The sequence below is a fragment of the Giraffa tippelskirchi genome, chromosome 6 (genome assembly GCF_054371585.1).
Source record: "Giraffa tippelskirchi isolate mGirTip1 chromosome 6, T2T-mGirTip1v1.2.pri, whole genome shotgun sequence".
NCBI lineage: Eukaryota > Metazoa > Chordata > Mammalia > Artiodactyla > Giraffidae > Giraffa > Giraffa tippelskirchi.
This window is the reverse complement of record NC_137280.1, coordinates 175,713,875-175,732,083: the sequence shown is the minus strand read 5'-3', so window position 1 is coordinate 175,732,083 and position 18,209 is coordinate 175,713,875. Positions and strand designations below refer to the sequence as shown.

The following is an 18,209-nucleotide window of genomic DNA, read 5'->3' as shown; positions in this document are numbered from 1 at the left end:
CCCCTAGAGATTTCTTTTCTCTGGACATTCTTGACTGTTCTCTTCCTCTCATTCCATATCCAGTCCCGCAGCAAATATGTTGGTCCTATCTTTAAAATCTATTCCCAGCTCAACTCCTATCCTCTCTCATTATGCTACCCTGAGCCAAGCCACCATCACTCCTCGCCTAGATGACTGCGGGGGCCTCCTCACTGATCTCCCTGGTTCTGTTCTTGCCTCCATACAGTCCGTTCTCCATCCAGAACCTGGAGAAGCCCTTTGAAAAATTTTCAGCTCATAACAGCCTTCTGCCACAAATTCTCCAGTGTAGTCTCACTTTATTTAGAGTCAAAGCCGATGTCATTACATTGGCCTAATAGATAATTTTGTCCAACCCTCTTTTCTGTCAGCTCCCCAGTCTAAACTCTACTATTCACCATCTTGCTTTTTTGCTCACTCTAGAACAAGCCAGGAACCTGCCTCCCTCATGGACTTGGCACTAGGTTTTCTCTGTGCATCCATCTGTGTGACTCATCCTCCCCTTCAGATCTTTGTTCAGATGTCACTTTCTCTGTGAGGCCCTTCCCCTTCCTGTTTGCCCTGATTAAAACCAGAGCACTCCTACCCCTGATCCCTGCTTTATTTTTCTCTAAAGCACTGTTACCACTCAAAATGCTATATATGCTTATTATTTATTTACTTTCATAATATGCTTCACAAGGGCAGCCATTTGCTCTCTTTAACCCCAACTCCCAAAACGTTCCTGCTGCATCGTAGGTGCTCAGTTAGCATTTGCTGAAAGAAAGAAGATAATGTATTCAGTCTGCTGACATCCCTACATGTTGCTCTCTCTTCCTTTGGTTTCGTTCTGTTCAATATCAAGATACTTTTACAGTGTTGACTGGGCAGCTCAACAACACATATGTTATCACTAACCTTTGTATCTCTTAAATGGTAGTTGCGGAAATCTCATCTTACTCTTCTGCACTCTGGGGCAGATAGATGTTGGTAGCCGATGCCTGCTTGAAACTGATGCTCTGTCTTGCCAGTGGCCTGGAAAATTCAGTCCAGGAAGGGGCCAACGAAGAGAGATGACAGAGACACTAATGTACTTTTCCATATCTACGAACCAACATTTTTAAGCCCAGAATTCGCTTCTCATAAAGTGAGGAAATCTAATATAATGTCAGGATTTTGAAAAGGATGCATAATTCTTTGATAAGTAATATATGTATTTATGCAGGCTGGAATAAAAAAGAATCATTGAACCAGGGACTTCAGGTTCTCCACTAATGTTAGAGTGGTAAGGTTTTTTTTTTTCTTCCTCATCTCAAATTCTAAAATTTAATAAGGAGATTGTCAGGGGAACCTAACATTCCACTCAAAGGGTTAGTTGCAGCGAATACAGCACCACTGAAAATCAGAGTCGTGGATCAGATTCCTGTTCAATGAAGGCTAGTTCTAAATGCACCCCTTGTTCCTTACATTTTTGGAAGTCCCATATTCAGAAGTAGTTTCTGCCTGCTCAATCATATTTGTGTCTTTCTGCATTAAAATAAAAATAGTCAAGAAGGGATAAAGGGGGGAAATATTTATTCTTGCTCCCGATGCATATAAAGACCTTTATTTTTAAAAAACTCCATCATTTGAACTCTTACTTTTCCACTAGCTTGTTTGTCTCATAGGAGGGAAAGCAGGCACAGCCTATAAATAATGCTTGCATTTCCATTTCAGGATGTATAAGGCAGGAGAGCCTCTTCCCTGAAAGGTCAAGGGCCACAGCCAGCTCTCTCCCTTCCTGAGGAGGACAGTTCTCACGTGTCGCTGTTTGGAACTCAGTAAAGCAGGGTCATGTAAAATAACTGCTCTGTGTGCAGCAGCCTGAAAATTCTAGCACAATGCAGAGTTTCCACTCGAATGTTATCCACCATTGTTGGGCAATTTTTGTTTAAGATTATTTTTCAGTCAATTTTTAGAGGTTTAGAGTTCCTAAAGTGAAGCGTACTCCACAGTCTTTGAAATTTCCACAAGGAAATGAGCATTTGGAAACTTCTCAAAGACCTTATTTCTTCCCTTGAATTTGCTTTCATATTTTAAGAAACTTTAAGACTTTTCATGTCTCCAGAGGATAGATTAAGTTTATTTTACTGGGAGTTTTCTTCAAATTACATGGAAAATTATATGTTGTCTAGAAAGCTATTCTCTGCTATAGCCTAATAATAGAAAAAATATGTATGTGCTTTTCTTCTTCAGCAATTTAATAGTTATTATAGCTTACTGAGTAATTGCAAGGCTGGAGGCACTAAGCTAGGATTTTCTGAAAATGTGTGACATAGGAAAAGATGTGCAGCGTCACTAGTCCTTAGGGAGATGAAAATAGAGCCCACAGTGAGGCACCCTTCACCGCCGCTGGAGGCCTGCAATCAGAGAGAGATACTACCAAGTGTTGGCAAGGATGTGGACTCACTGGGACTTTCATATGTTACTGGTGGAAGTGTACAATGGCAGACCCACTTTAGAGAATGTTTTGGCAGTTTCTTAGGAAATTAAGCCTACACGTGACCATATGACCCAGAAATCCCACTCTCAGGTATTTACCCAGATGAAATGAGAACACATATTCCCACAAAGACACCTATGCTAGTGTTCACAGAAGCATTGTACCTGATAGCCAAAAGGCAGAGACAACCCAGACATCCATCTGTACTGGAATGGATAACTTCTCAGCATTGAGAATGAACAGACTTCCGGTACACACAGCAATAGGGATGGATCTCATGAGCGTAATGGACAGCTAAAAAGCCAGAAACAAGTGTGCTGAGTGTTTGCCATTCAAAAATAAGAATACTGGTCTATGCAATTGGAAGTCAAGATCGCGGTTATCCTTTTGGGGGAATAGTAATGACTGGTGTTGGGGGTGAGGGTGCTTTAGGGGTGCTGTGTTTCTCAGTCCACATACTGTTACACAGCTGTGGTAACTTTGCCAGAATTCACCAAGTTGTTCCCTGAGTACTTGTGCAGTTTTCTGCATGCAGGTTGTACTTCCAAAAAATATATTAAATATAAATATTATTAAATATATTAAATATAAATATATCCAAAAAATATATTAAAATATAAAAAAAATGAGTGACACTTGGTTTCCAGAGATTTAGGGGTTCTAGGAAAACACTCTGCACATTCATTGCTGCAAAGACTTTACCATCTAGTGGGAAGAAAGGCTTGTTGGTAAATAATTCTAATATGAAACAAACTCTGAGAAGCGCTGCATTGGAAATATATATAAGTGCAATGAAGTAAAGGAAAATACTTACAAAAACAAGGACAACTTGCAAAAATGTTATAGGCTGTAGTCACTGTTGGATTTGCTTCATAATGGAGGAACAGAAGAATGTTTAAAAGTGGAAGACAAGCTATACATTAGAAAGAAAGTGAAAGTGAAGTCGCTCAGTCATGTCCAACTCTTTGCGACCCCGTGGACTGTAGCCCACCAGGCTCCTCAGTCCATGGGATTCTCCAGGCAAGAGTACTGGAGTGGGTTGCCATTCTCTTCTCCATACATTAGAAACAAAGGGATTAAAAGCTTTGCATTATGCATGAGGCGTTGGGACTGTTGGAGAGACAGAGTTGTTTTAAAATACCAGAACACAGAAGTTGTTTATATCCTTCAAGATGAGTTCCTGTGTTTTCAGGTGACTGACTTTGCCTGAGTTGTAGGTTATTTTCTTCCAGAGGTTCTCAGCCCTGAGTGCACACTGGGATCACAGGAGCTTTTATAGCTGCTCCCGAGTCAGAATCTCCAGGGCTGGAACTCGGGTGTCTGTCCTCTCTCGGGCGCCTGTGAGTCTCCTGAAGCGCCGGAGCTAGGAGCCCCTGTTGGAGTCCTGCAGGGCAGAGGGAGCCTTCACTGGGACCATCACACAACAAGAAAGGCCTCTGAACGTGCCATCTCTTTGTTTTGGGAGCTGCTGTGGGTTTCACAAAGAAGAGCGCTTTTCATATTTATCTCTTTGTACCTGTGCCAAGAAATTTCTTTGCAAATGGCTTTTATCCAAGTATGACATGAAAGATGTTAATCCTACTGTTAAATTTTAACCTTAATTCTTTCAAGCACTGGGGCATTGCTTCTGATTTTATTACAGGTACATAGATCCACAGCAGACGATAGAACGGGAAAGGACAAAATGGCACATGTAGGTCGCTTGTTAATGCACTCACATGACTAATCTTTCTCCTATGAGGAAAAAATGTATTTTTAGTCCTAACATTTATATTTCAGATCTTTCAGTGTAAAAATAATACCTGCTTTCACTTAGAGAATTTTAGTCCTCTACTTAGTTCATTCACTTGATATCTCTTGTTAGCTAATCCATTTTCTTTCTCTTTGTTTTCAGATAAATTTTAGAATCACAGGAAATTTGCAGAAATAGTAGAGGGTTCATGTATATTCTTCACCCAGCTACCTCTGATGTTGACAGCTATATAACCCTAGCGCAATTATCAAACAAGGAAATTAACTTCAAACAGTACGATTAACTAAGCTACAAACCTTATATGAATTTTACCAGATTTTTCCTTGATTTCCTTGTCTGGTCCAGGATTTAATCCAGGATATCACATTGCGTTGATACTTGGTTGTCATGTCTCCTTACACCCCTCCAATCTGTGACAGTTCCTCACTCTTTTCTTGTACTTCGTTATCTTGGCCGTCCTGTTGACTACTGGTGAATCATTTACAGAACGTTTTTCACTTTGGGTTTGTGTGCTGTTCTCTTATGAGTAGATTGAAATTATTCATTTTGGTGAATAATTATTTGCAGAAATAATTAGATGATACATTATGTCTGTATATCTTATTACTAGTGTTGTCAATTTTTATTATTTGGGTAAGGTGGTCTCTGCTGAGTCTCTCCACTATAAAGTTACAACCCTTGATAGTTGATAAATACGTTTGGTGGGCTTCCCTAGTGGCTCAGACAGTAAAGAATCTGCCTGCAATGCAGGAGACCCGGGTTCGATCCCTGGGTGGGGAAGCTCCCCTGGAGAGGGGAATGGCAACCCATTCCAGTATTTTTGCCTGGAGAATTCCATGGACAGAGGAGCCTGGCGGGCTACAGTACATAGGGTCACAAAGAGTTGGACACAACTGAGCAACTAACACACACACAAATATCTTTAGCACTATGCCAATGTTATGTTTTACCTCAATCTTTCATTCACTGATTTCAGCATCCATTGGTATATCTTGCCTGCAATAATTAATTCTGTGGTCTTCACCTGATAACATTTTTTTTATTTCCCTTATTCCTTATATATTTATTAACTGGAGTTCTTCTATAACGTGCTCTCCCTTGGCTGTTTATTTGTATCAATATGAAGCTGTGAATGCTTATTCAATTTTCTGAATCATACTCCAGTATTATCATTATTTATTTTGCTGCCCAAATTGTTCTAGCTGCAGCCGTTGGCAGCTCCTCCTGACTGAATCCTCTGTCCTTTCGATGTACCCTCACTCTTTCTTAAGCATTCTTTTTTTCTACAATCACAAGATACCACAGAATCAGCTTCTATTTTACCTGCCCCGGGTCTGGAATTTTTCTAAGAAATGCTGATTCCTCTTTTTCAGTTTACTGGAGAATGATATTTAGATCTGGGTGCTCGTAGACCATTGTTACTGGGGTGTCCTTGGCCCTATTTCCACTCAGCAGAATAAGCTAGGAAATAAATGTACGTATACTAAGCCACACATGCATGCACATATACTGTATTTATTAGTTATTTCTATATGTCTTTATCTACCATGTATGTCTAAAAAAGCATGAGTTAATTCTAATATCCCTGATTCCAATTCAGTACCACAAGGTTCATTAAGCCTCCCCCCTTTTCTTATTTGTAACTTCTTTAACAGTAAAAAGACTGGCTCTCATTATTTATAATCTTGGATTATGCATAAAGTAGTTGCTGAATTGCTAACTCATACCCCTGTAAGAAATAGATTTCCTAACTAGAGTGCAGTAATTTGCTGACAGTTCTGTTTGGTTTTCACTTTACAACATTCAGTCAAAATACTGTTTTCCAAAGCAACTTAATTCCTAGTTCCATCCCCTTCAGTGTGGTTATATTATTGGTCTTGGTCATGATGTTCATGTGTAACACAGTGAGGTTCATTTGTTACTGTTGGTATTCTGCTTGGGCTTCCTACCCTAGTTAGTTTTACATATATATTTTTTAATTTTGGGAGATATATAAAACATTACTCTGGTTTAGAGAGTCAAGTTGAGTTCAATTCAGTTCAGTCGCTCAGTTGTGCCTGACTCTATGCAACCCCATGGACCGCAGCATGCCAGACCTCCCTGTCCATCACCAACTCCCGGAGTTTGCTCAAACTCATGTCCATTGAGTCAGTGATGCCATCCAACCATCTCATCCTCTGTAGTCCCCTTCTGCTCCTGCCTTCAATCTTTCCCAACATCAGGATCTTTTCCAATGAGTCAGATCTTTGCATCAGGTGGCCAAAGTATTGGAGTTTCAGCTTCAGCATCAGTCCTTCCAATGAATACCCAGGACTGATCTCCTTTAGGATGGACTGGTTGGATCTCCTTGCAGTCCAAGGGACTCTCAAGAGTCTTCTCCAACACCACAGTTCAAAAGCATCAATTCTTCGGCGCTCAGCTTTCTTTATAGTCCAACTCTCACATCCATACATGACCACTGGAAAAACCATAGCTTTGACTAGACAGACCTTTGTTGGCAAAGTAATGTCTCTGCTTTTTAATAATGCTGTCTAGGTTGGTCATAGCTTTTCTTCCAAGGAGTAAGCGTCTTTTAATTTCTTGGTTGCAGTCACCATCTGCAGTGATTTTGAAGCCCAAAAAAATAAAGTCAGCCACTGTTTCCACTGTTTCCCCATGTATTTCCCATGAAGTGATGGGACCAGATGCCATGATCTTAGTTTTCTGAATGCTGAGCTTTAAGCCAACTTTTTCACTCTCCTCTTTCACTTTCATCAAGAGGCTCTTCAGTTCCTGTTCACTTTCTGCCATAAGGGTGGGGTCAAAGCTGGAGCCAAAGAGATGTCCCAAGCAGCTTGCACTTCTCCTCACCCCCACATTCCATACCCTGTCCTTCTCTCCCCTTTCCACCAACCCACTACAGTTAAACACTCTCTGTAGTTTCTGGTCTGTCTTTCCCATATTCCTTTTGTACAGAGAAGCAGATTCCTGTTTTTAATTCTATGATGTTTTGCATGGTGGTAGCACATCATGGAAACTCTTTTGTACTTAATTGTTTCAGCGAATGATTTGAAAGTTCCTAGTGATCTTCCCCCATTGAACTTTTTTAAAAGCCGCCTGGTGTTCAGTTGTGAGGATGTAGTGTAGTTTATTTAACCGCTCTCTTGTGTATGGACATTATGCCATTTCCATTATTTGGCAATTACAATCAATTCTTTAGTGAATAAACTTGTACATGTATAATTTAGTGTAATTAGAAGTATATATTCTTGGAAGGAAAGTTATGACCAACCTAGTTCAGTTGAGTTCAGTCACTCAGTCGTGTCCAACTCTTTGTGACCCCATGAATTGCAGCACGCCAGGCCTCTCTGTCCATCACCAAATCCCGGAGTCTACCCAAACCCATGTCCATCAAGTCGGTGATGCCATCCAACCATCTCATCCTCTATCGTCCCCTTCTCCTCCCGCCCCCAATCCTACCCAGCATTAGGGTCTTTTCCAATGAGTCAACCCTACGCATGAGGTGGCCAAAGTATTGGAGTTTCAGCTTCAACATCAGACCTTCCAATGAACACCCAGGATTGATCTCTTCTAGGATGGATTCATTGGATCTCCTTGCAGTCCAAGGGACTCTCAAGAGTCTTCTCTAACACCACAGTTCAAAAGCATCAATTCTTCGGCGCTCAGCTTTCTTCACCGTCCAGCTCTCACAACCATACATGACCACTGGAAAAGCCATAGCCTTGACTAGACAGACCTTTGTTGGCAAAGTAATGTCTCTGCTTTTAAATATGCTATCTAGGTTGGCCATAACCTTCCTTCCAAGGAGTAAGCGTCTTTTAATTTCATGGCTGCAGTCACCATCAGCAGTGATTCTGGAGCCCAAAAAAATAAAGTCTGACACTGTTCCCACTGTTTCCCCATCTATTTCCCATGAAGTGATGGGACCAGATGCCATGATCTTAGTTTTCTGAACGTTGAGCTTTAAGCCAACTTTTTCACTCTCCTCTTTCACCTTCATCAAGAGGCTCTTTAGTTCTTCTTCACTTTCTGCCATAAGGGTGGTATCATCTGCATATCTGAGGTTATTGATATTTCTCCCGGCAATCTTGATTCCAGCTTGTGTTTCTTCCAGCCCAGCATTTCTCATGATGTACTCTGCATATAAGTTAAATAAGCAGGGTGACAATATACAGCCTTGACGTACTCCTTTTCCTATTTGGAACCAGTCTGTTGTTCCATGTCCAGTTCTAACTATTGCTTCCTGATCTGCATACAGGTTTCTCAAGAGACAGGTCAGATGGTCTGGTATTCCCATCTCTTTCAGAATTTTCCACAGTTTATTGTGATCCACACAGTCAAAGGCTTTGGCATAGTCAATAAAGCAGAAATAGATGTTTTTCTGGAACTCTCTTGCTTTTTCAATGATCCAGCAGATATTGGCAATTTGATCTCTGGTTCCTCTGCCTTTTCTAAAACCAGCTTGAACATCTGGAAGTTCACGGTTCACGTATTGCTGAAGCCTGGCTTGGAGAATTTTGAGCATTACTTTACTAGCATGTGAGATGAGTGCAATTGTGTGGTAGTTTGAGCATTCTTTGGCATTGCCTTTCTTTGGGATTGGAACGAAAACTGACCTTTTCCAGTCCTGTGGCCACTGCTGAGTTTTCCAAATTTGCTGGCATATCGAGTGCAGCACTTTCACAGCATCACCTTTGAGGATTTGAAATAGCTCAACTGGAATTCCATCACCTCCACTAGCTTTGTTCGTAGTGATGCTTTCTAAGGCCCACTTGACTTCACATTCCAGGATGCCTGGCTCTAGGTGAGTGATCACACCATCATGATTATCTGGGTCGTGAAGATCTTTTTTGTACAGTTCTTCTGTGTATTCTTGCACCTCTTCTTAATATCTTCTGCTTCTGTTAGGTCCATACCATTTCTGTCCTTTATCGAGCCTGTCTTTGCATGAAATATTCCTTTGGTATCTCTAATTTTCTTGAAGAGATCTCTAGTCTTTCCCAATCTGTTGTTTTCCTCTGTTTCTTTGCACTGATCACTGAGGAAGGCTTTCTTATCTCTCCTTGCTATTCTTTGGAACTCTGCATTCAGATGGGAATATCTTTCCTTTTCTCCTTTGCTTTTCGCTTCTCTTCTCTTCTCAGCTATCTGTAAGGCCTCTTCAGACAGCCATTTTGCTTTTTTGCATTTCTTTTCCATGGGGATTTTCTTGATCCCTGTCTCCTTTACAGTGTCACGAACCTCTGTCCATAGTTCATCAGGCACTCTGTCTATCAGGTCTAGTCCCTTAAATCTATTTGTCACTTCCACTGTATACTCATAAGGGATTTGATCTAGGTCATACCTGAGTGGACTAGTGGTTTTCCCTACTTTCTTCAATTTAAGTCTGAATTTGGCAATAAGCAGTTCATGATCTGAGCCACAGTCTGCTCCCGGTCTTGTTTTTGCTGACTGTATAGAGCTTCTCCATCTTTGGCTGCAAAGAATATAATCAATCTGATTTCGGTGTTGACCATCTGGTGATATCCACGTGTAGAGTCTTCTCTTATGTTGTTGGAATAGGGTGTTTGCTATTACCAGTGCGTTCTCGTGGCAAAACTTTATTAGCCTTTGCCCTGCTTCATTCTGTACTCCAAGGCCAAACTTGCCTGTTACGCCAGGTGTTTCTTGACTTCCTACTTTTGCATTCCAGTCCCCTATAATGAAAAGGACATCTTTTTGGGGTGTTAGTTCTAGAAGATCTTGTAGGTCTTCATAGAACCATTCAACTTCAGCTTCTTCGGTGTTACTGGTCGGGGCATAGACTTGGATTACCGTGATATTGAATGGTTTGCCTTGGAAACGAACAGAGATCATTCTATCATTTTTGAGATTGCATCCAAGTACCGCATTTTGGACTCTTTTGTTGACTGTGATGGCTACTCCATTTCTTCTAAGGGATTCTTGCCCACAGTAGTAGATATAATGGTCATCTGAGTTAAATTCACCCATTCCAGTCCATCTTAGTTCGCTGATTCCTAGAATGTCCATGTTCACTCTTGCCATCTCCTGTTTGACCACTTCCAATTCGCCTTGATTCGTGGACCTAACATTCCAGGTTCCTATGCAATATTGCTCTTTACAGCCTCGGACTGTGCATCTATCACCAGTCACATCCACAGTTGGGTATCGTTTTTGCTTTGGCTCCATCCCATCATTCTTTCTGGAGTTATTTCTCCACTGATCTCCAGTAGTATATTGGGCACCTGCTGACCTGGGGAGTTCATCTTTCAGTGTCCTATCTTTTTGCCTTTTCATACTGTTCATGGAGTTCTCAAGGAAAGAATACTGAAGTGGTTTGCCATGCCCTTCTCCAGTGGACCACATTTTGTCAGACCTCTCCACCATGACCCATCCGTCTTGGGTGGCCCCACACGGCATGGCTTAGTTTCATTGAGATAGACAAGGCTGTGGTCCATGTGATCAGATTAGCTAGTTTTCTGTAATTTTAGTTTCAGCGTGTCTGCCCTCTGATGCCCTCTCGCAACACTTACCGTCTTACTTGGGTTTCTCTTACCTTGGGCCTTGAGTAATTCCTCTCGCCGCCGCCACCGCCGGCCCCCGGGCCCCGGCCCGGCCTAGGCCCTGTCGGCCGCCGCCCCCGGCCCCCGGCCCGGCCTAGCCCCTGACCAACCTAGACAGCATATTAAAAAGCAGAGACATTACTTTGTCAACAAAGATCCGTCTAGTCAAGGCTATGGTTTTTCCAGTAGTCATGTATGGATTTGAGAGTTGGACTATAAAGAAAGCTGAGCACCAAAGAATTGATGCTTTTGAACTGTGGTGTTGGAGAAGATTCTTGAGAGTCCCTTGGACTGCAGGGAGATCCAACCAGTCCATCCTAAAGGAAATCAGTCCTGAGTGTTCATTGGAACGACTGATGCTGAAGCTGAAACTCCAATACTTTGGCCACCTGATGTGAGGAGCTGACTCATTGGAAAAGACCCTGATGCTGGGAAAGATTGAGGGCAGGAGGAGAGGGGATGTCAGAGGATGAGATGATTGGATGGCATCACTGACTCAATGGACATGGGTTTGGGTGGACTCCGGGAATTGGTGATGGACAGGGAGGCCTGGCGTGCTGCAGTTCATGGGATTGCAAAGAGTCAGATGTGACTGAGTGACTGAACTGAACTGATTCAGGGTAGATTCCTAGAAATGCAGTTCCTTTGTCAAAATTGACTACATACATGCTCATGTCATCCAATTACTCTGTTTGCCTATGGAAACACCTTTCAGTGAGTTCATGTATTACCTTGATCATCATATGTTTCTGAATTACAAATTTGAATTTGTGTGACTTTTTAAAATTTAACTTTATTAGTTATACTTAGCATGTTAAAAAGTATTAAGATTACGTTTGGGACAAGGAATTAGTCTTGTATAATTCATCCTTGCCAAGGCGTAGTAGCTACCATTGTAATATGTCAACAGCCCCTAGTAACGGCAGCAGTCGTGCATTCCATTTACCCTGTCCTTTCCGGTGCGGTCTGTGAGTTCACGATCACTGATGCAGAGGAGAATTCAAGAACTCCAGCAGTGACACCGTGACGAAGCATTTATATCATGCTGTCATTTGCCCAGAGCTTTTCATGTTTCAAAACTTGTTCAAGTCTTCCTGTTTAGGCAACTGTACCACTGTAGAATGGTGTGGGAAAATATCTAATAAGTCATCATTATATTTATGTAGGGCAAAGTCCTTTAGACATATTTCCTCCCTTGGACCTCAGACCAACCCTGTGAAGTAGACCAAACATATAGTCAACCTCCCTATTGTGCAGGTAAGGGAGCTGAGACACAGGAAAGTTAAAATGTTACTCTGAGTTCAACGTCTACTCAGCAGTGAGGCCGGAAGTGAATTTGAGATGATAGCACAATGCTGGTTTAGCAGCTCATGAAAAATGAAAAAAATATCCAAAGGTACGACATATTCACAGAGAGGTAGATTATTTTGAAATTTAAAGATTCTCTTGGACCCTGTTTTACAGATACAGGGCGAGTACTTGGCTCCCTCTGAGCTATAACGTTTAACTCCTGAACGGTGGTAAAGGGAAGTGTATTCTGAATATGCACAGCCTCCTCTCCCACCCTGGGTGCTGCTGCTGTGACAGTGAGCCCTGGCTTTGGAGCCAAACTATCTCCATTTGCACCCTTGTTTTGCCACTTAATAGGTGTGGGGCCTTGGAAAGGTGTTTAACCTCAGTTTTCTTACCACTACCGTGCATATTTTTTTCGTAGGTCTATTTGTTGTTGTTCAGTCACTCTGTCGTGTCCGCTTCTTTGTGACCCCATGGACCGCAGCACACCAGGCCTCCCTGTCCATCACCAACTCCCAGAGTTTACTCAGTCATACCCATTGAGTCGGTGATGCCATCCAACCATCTCATCCTCTGTCGTCCCCTTCTCCTCCCACCTTCAATCCTTCCCAGCATCAGGGTCTTTTCCAATGAGTCAGTTCTTTTCATGAGGTGGCCAAGGTATTGGAGTTTCAGCTTCAACATCAGTCCTTCCAGTGAACACCCAGGACTGATCTCCTTTAGGATGGACTGGTTGGATCTCCTTGCGTCCAAGGGACTCTCAAGAGTCTTCTCCAGCACCACAGTTCAAAAGCTTCGCTTCTTTAGCTCTCAGCCTTCTTTATGGTCCAACTCTCACATCCATACATGACTACTCTTGGACACCTGGAGGGATTAGAAGTAACTTCACAGAAAGACTCCCTGGTGCCATCTAGACATCATTCTGACAGTGATCATTCCTTTTCCTTCAAAGCACTTGTTCCAGTTAAGAATTACGTATACTTTTGTGTTTGCTTCACATCTCTCTCTCCTCCTAGAATATGGGCTTCATGGCATCAGGGACTCTGCTCATTTTTGCCGCTCTGTGTATCTCTTGGGCCCGATGCTCCTAATCACTGAATGAACGTTTCTTGCCCCTGTCTGCCACTTCCTTGTCCCTGTTTTTATTTCAGCCACGTAGGATGACCTGCAGCTCCCCTGTCCCGTCCTGTCTCTCTACCCTTTCACGTGCTGTTCCTTAGCCTGCCATACCAGCCCTCACACCTGTGTTTTTCTGGAGAATCCTTTCTCAAGATCCCTATAGAGCTAGCTCAGCTCTTCCATGAGGGCTCCCGTGACCCCCCTCTCGTCCCCTGAAGAGTGAGGGGCTGCCCTGTCCCTTGGCATGTCTCTGTAATAGGGCTGGCCACGTTGCAGTCATTGGTATGTTTCAGCGAATATTTTTAAGAACTGACTCTGTAGCAGGCACATGCTATGTGCTGAGGATACAGCAGTGGATAGATCTGTCATTCTAATGGGAAAAGTGAATGACAAAAAAGAAAGTACATAACTAAGCAAATAAGTAATAGCAAAAAAATGATGGAGTGATTGGTTCTGAGATGCTGACCTTTGCCTCAAGATCTGAGAAGTGACAAGTGTGGGGGTAGGAAGAGATGGGGACTGAGCCTTGTGTTGTGACTGTTTACCCGGCTGTTCCCCATTTCCACCCAAGCCCCTCCCGCCCCCTCCCCTCCTGACTGGCCCTCCGAGCTCTGTGACCTTGCGCATCCCCCGTTCCCGCGCTGGCCCTGTGGGGCAGGCTGCCAGCCGGCGTTCAGCTCACTGTCTCCAGCCTGCTACCTCGTGATGAGAGGAAGGCTCTCCCAGCTCTCTGTGACTCAGTTCCCTGGTCTTTAAAAAGGAACTAATAATAAAACTTTGTGGAGCTGCTGTCAGGATTCCATGAGAAAACGCGCCTGAAATCCTTAGCCCGGTGCCCAGCACCTGGGTCGTCCGTAAGCGCTGAGAAAAGGCTCCAGTGTGCTCCCAAGGCTTTTGTTGCATCACTGAACAAGTTAAGGAAAAGGAAAATTTAATTCTTACTTCAGTAACCAGAACTATGGCAAAACAAAAACTGAATACCTCGATTGTATCTTCAGTTGTCTTATTTATAGTGTGTTTAAATTTAGACAAAAAGGAAGAAAAAAAAGGAAATCACCATTCACAAGTGATTTTAGAACCTAGAACCAGGAGCTGTTAACTTATGTGCTCATCAGGTGGCCTCGGGAAACTCCGCTGATCATTTGATTGACCGTCATCTGCAGGGTGCAGAGCTTTCACGTCTGAGCCCCAAACCTCGATAGAAACACATGGTCCACACGTGTGGGGTCATCCTACATCTGGCACTCCTTCTTCTGAGATCATAATTCAAGCACTTTGTAGTGAAAGGGATTTATTTTTGTGCCTTCTACTTCTTCTATCAAGAGAGCCTGAGGATATCATAACCAATGAATTTTATGACACTACCAGAGATAGCAACCGTTTTCTTAGGTCAGGAACACTGACAGGATTAACCTGAGACACTGCTTATACTACACGAAAATATCACTCAGACAATGCAGCAAACCTCGGGCAGATCGCTCCTGCCGTTTGCCACCTCCTTGGAAAACTAAATGCCAAAACAGCTGGTACACAGTTGAGAACATCAGCGAATTGATATCCTGAGGAACTTCCGGAAATTTTCTTTTTCTTCCCTTATATTAATAGCATTTTCACTGGAAAACACTGGGATCATGATTATTGTTTTTATAAAGTTTAAATATCTGGCTCATTAGGAATGCTTTGATACTTGAATACATAGGCATGAGTTTTCTAGTTTAAAAAATTACTGAGATAATTAGCAAAGAGATTTTTGCCATGTGTTTTTTCCCTGCAAGCTTTAAGAGTTAACATTTATTTTCTTTTTTTTTTTTATAAATTTATTTATTTTAGTTGGGGGCTAATTACTTTACAATATTGTGATAGTTTTTGCCATACATTGACATGAATCAGCCATGGGTTTACATGTGTTCCCCTTCCTGGACCCCCCACCCACCTCCCTCCCCATCCCATCCCTCTGGGTCATCCCATTGCCCCGGCCCTGAGCCCTTGTCTCATGCATCGAACATGGAATGGTGTTCTGTTTCACATACGATAATATACATGTTTCAATGCTATTATCCCAGAACGTCCCACCCTCACCTTCTCCCTCAGAGTCCATAAGATTGTTCTATGCATCTGTGTCTCTTATTCTGTCTCGCATATAGGGTTATCGTTACCATCTTTCAAATTCCATGAGTACTTCACTCTGCTCTTATCACTCTAATCAATTGGAAAATATCATCTGCTTTTAATGTCACAGGAATCAACTCATCCTATCTTAGAATGAGGAAATAATTAGCAAACAGTTATTATTCCTTTTTAATATTTGTGGCATTGTTTTCAGAGTTTTCCTTTTCAAACCAATGCACCGTAAACGTTTTTTGGCTGGAGGTATTGAAATCTGTTTTTCTGTGCCGCAAAGGTAGAGGCGTGTCTATCTATTTCACTAGAAGTCTGTAGCAAAGAGCCACATTTGCCGGCTGGACGCTCTGACAGGGTGACGGGTTATGGCGCCTTGTAGTGATACGTGGTGTACATCACAGATCATGGCACAGGCGTCTGTGCATCAGTAGAGGTACAGGGCTCAACAGTCAAGTAGACTAGGGGCAGGGATAGTGTTCATGTGACAGGCTTCATTTCCTATGTCAATAGGAGGAAGACTTCTGATACGGTGAGGACATTCACCATAACAAATGCATTCCCTTCACAGTGCTCTAGCATAGCACCAACTAAATTCAACTGTATAATGTCCTCTTAATTCCTAGCTGTCTCAAGAAGGACTAATGTGAAAAACATTATATACTCTTACATTTTACAGATCATGAACAGATGGGAAAAAAAAATGTGCCAATTGGTAAAGAAATTCATATGCAGAATAACACACCTCAAAATGGTGTTTCCTAAGGTTTTTCTTTTTACAAATTATTAAATTTATCTTGGGTAAAATTTAATTACTCCTTGGGGGTTTCCTGTAATGTCATATGCGTAATTCATTTGAGTCTATGCCCTCTACAGATATGAACGTTTGGAAGTACAGGTAACCTTGCAATGAATAAAACTGATAAAAGGTTGTGTTCCAATAAAAGGGAAATTATGGAATGATTATTCACTTTGTGAAACGGTCTGTCATAGGGCAAGCTTTCCTAAAGCATTTTAAATTGGATTTCATTTACGAAACATTCATTTACACACAACATTTCAGGAACAAATGTAGTGAGGAAATGAGAGAAATAGTCATAATAAGATAGAGATCCCTTACGCTGCTGACATTTGTGCTTCCTGTCTTCCTCTCTGTCTCCCTTGCAGCTCTGGTAGCCATTGGGCGGTACAGCATGACAATAGAGACCGTGGACGTTGGATGGTGTAAAGAAATTACAGACCAAGGAGCCACACTGATTGCCCAGAGCAGCAAGTCTTTAAGATACTTGGGGCTGATGAGATGTGATAAAGTGAGTTGCCTATCGAACTTTTTTCCCCGCATATCAGTGTCATTTACAGCTCGATATTATATTCTTCTTTTCTCCCTGGGTATATATATGTTTACATGCACGTACTTATGTTATTACAGGTATGCATGGTAAGCTGCCTGGTTTTCTAAACTAATCTGAGATGATTTTTGAATTTCTCTGTTTAAAAATGAATGTTTGTGCTTATGCAGAAAGAAAACAGCAATCACACACGCACTCAACTTAGATTTTGGCTTCCTGCCCATAAGTCCGTGGACCACGGTTAAACACGTTTGCGTGGCACACTGCGGTGTGCATGGCTTCACAGTAAAATTCCATTCGGGCTTCCAGGTTTCCTGCAGCAGTAAGTTGGAAAGCCCAGTGCCAAGTGATGCTGTCGCAGTCTGAAGCGTGCGATTCCACCGCTCAAGGTCTTTGTGTTCTGGCCCTCTGGGGGCAAGAAAGGGCCAGTGAGGCGATGTTAGGTGGGAATCTCCACACTTCAGATGCTGCTTTTCACACATGTTGAGAAACGGTCCCAGAGGCCCCACCGAAGGTCAGTGGAGCTGGCCAGAGGCGTGAGCCTGAGTTTGAGAAGTTGGGCTACATTGAATAAAGATGACCAAAACCTGTACTGATAACCAGGCCTCGGAGAGGCGCTTTCCCCTTCGTCTCTTTTACGTTTTCCCCTGTAACAAATCTAGGAGATAGTCGTTTGTACTGTGAAGGGCAGAAAACGGAGCTCAGAAAGACCGGGTGCTGGCCCCTGGCCCCTCATCCAGGGTGGCCCCCAGATCTTCAAGCCTGTGTCCAGTGCCCGTGGCCCACTCTGGGGGTTGTCTCCAGAGAAGGGGTGCTTCCTTGAAAAAGACCCACCTCAGATGCTCGCTCTGAAAATGTTGGCAGCTTGTAACAACCTATACACGTGTGCTACTTTTTGCAATTGGTGATTAGGGACAATCTAATAGAAGACGATGAAGCTTAAATATATATGCCTCTCAAAGGACATGCATTTTCTAAATGTAGCAAATTTGGGGACAAATAAGAAGAATGGCCCAAATTCTCTGTATGCTTTGTCAGTTTTGTTAATTGACCTAGTTCTTTTTTCCAGATGTTTTACAATCCCAACTTATACCAGACCTTTCCAGTTAGTTATGTTTAGAGAGATTTTAGTATATATACTCAGTCCAGCCTAGAAAGCTGACTGACTTTATTACTGAGCAACAGTGGAGACCCCGGGGTGGCAAGGCTCTCTTAAATTTCACTGCTAACTAACTTAACACTGCTACCAACCCTGTCACTTCAAAATGACTTCTTTTTAAAAAAGTGAAAGAGTCCGGAGCAGGCAGAGTGTTCTAGAAGCCCTGAACAGTGACAGCAGAACTCTCCGGCTTCTGCCCGAAGGAATTGCTGCATGCAAACTAGCTAAGCAAGGAGAGGAAAAGGTAGGCATTTAACAACGGGTCCACGTGCCCACGACTGTCGGCGGAAGTCCCTAAGTTTCTAGTCCAGACTGTTTAGACTTGTTGAGATCAACACCCGCTTCTGAGCTGGATTTGTACTCCAGTTCGTTCAGA

General features: G+C 42.6%; 1 protein-coding gene across 1 annotated transcript in view; it reads left to right on the top strand.

Moving 5' to 3' along the window:
• Positions 1-18,209, top strand: part of FBXL17 (F-box and leucine rich repeat protein 17) — a 510,317-nt gene that overhangs the window by 472,309 nt on the left and 19,799 nt on the right. The window contains exon 8 of the mRNA XM_081505350.1: positions 16,493-16,635. Coding sequence (XP_081361476.1) covers positions 16,493-16,635 — 143 coding nt within the window. The remainder of the gene's footprint in view (positions 1-16,492; positions 16,636-18,209) is intronic.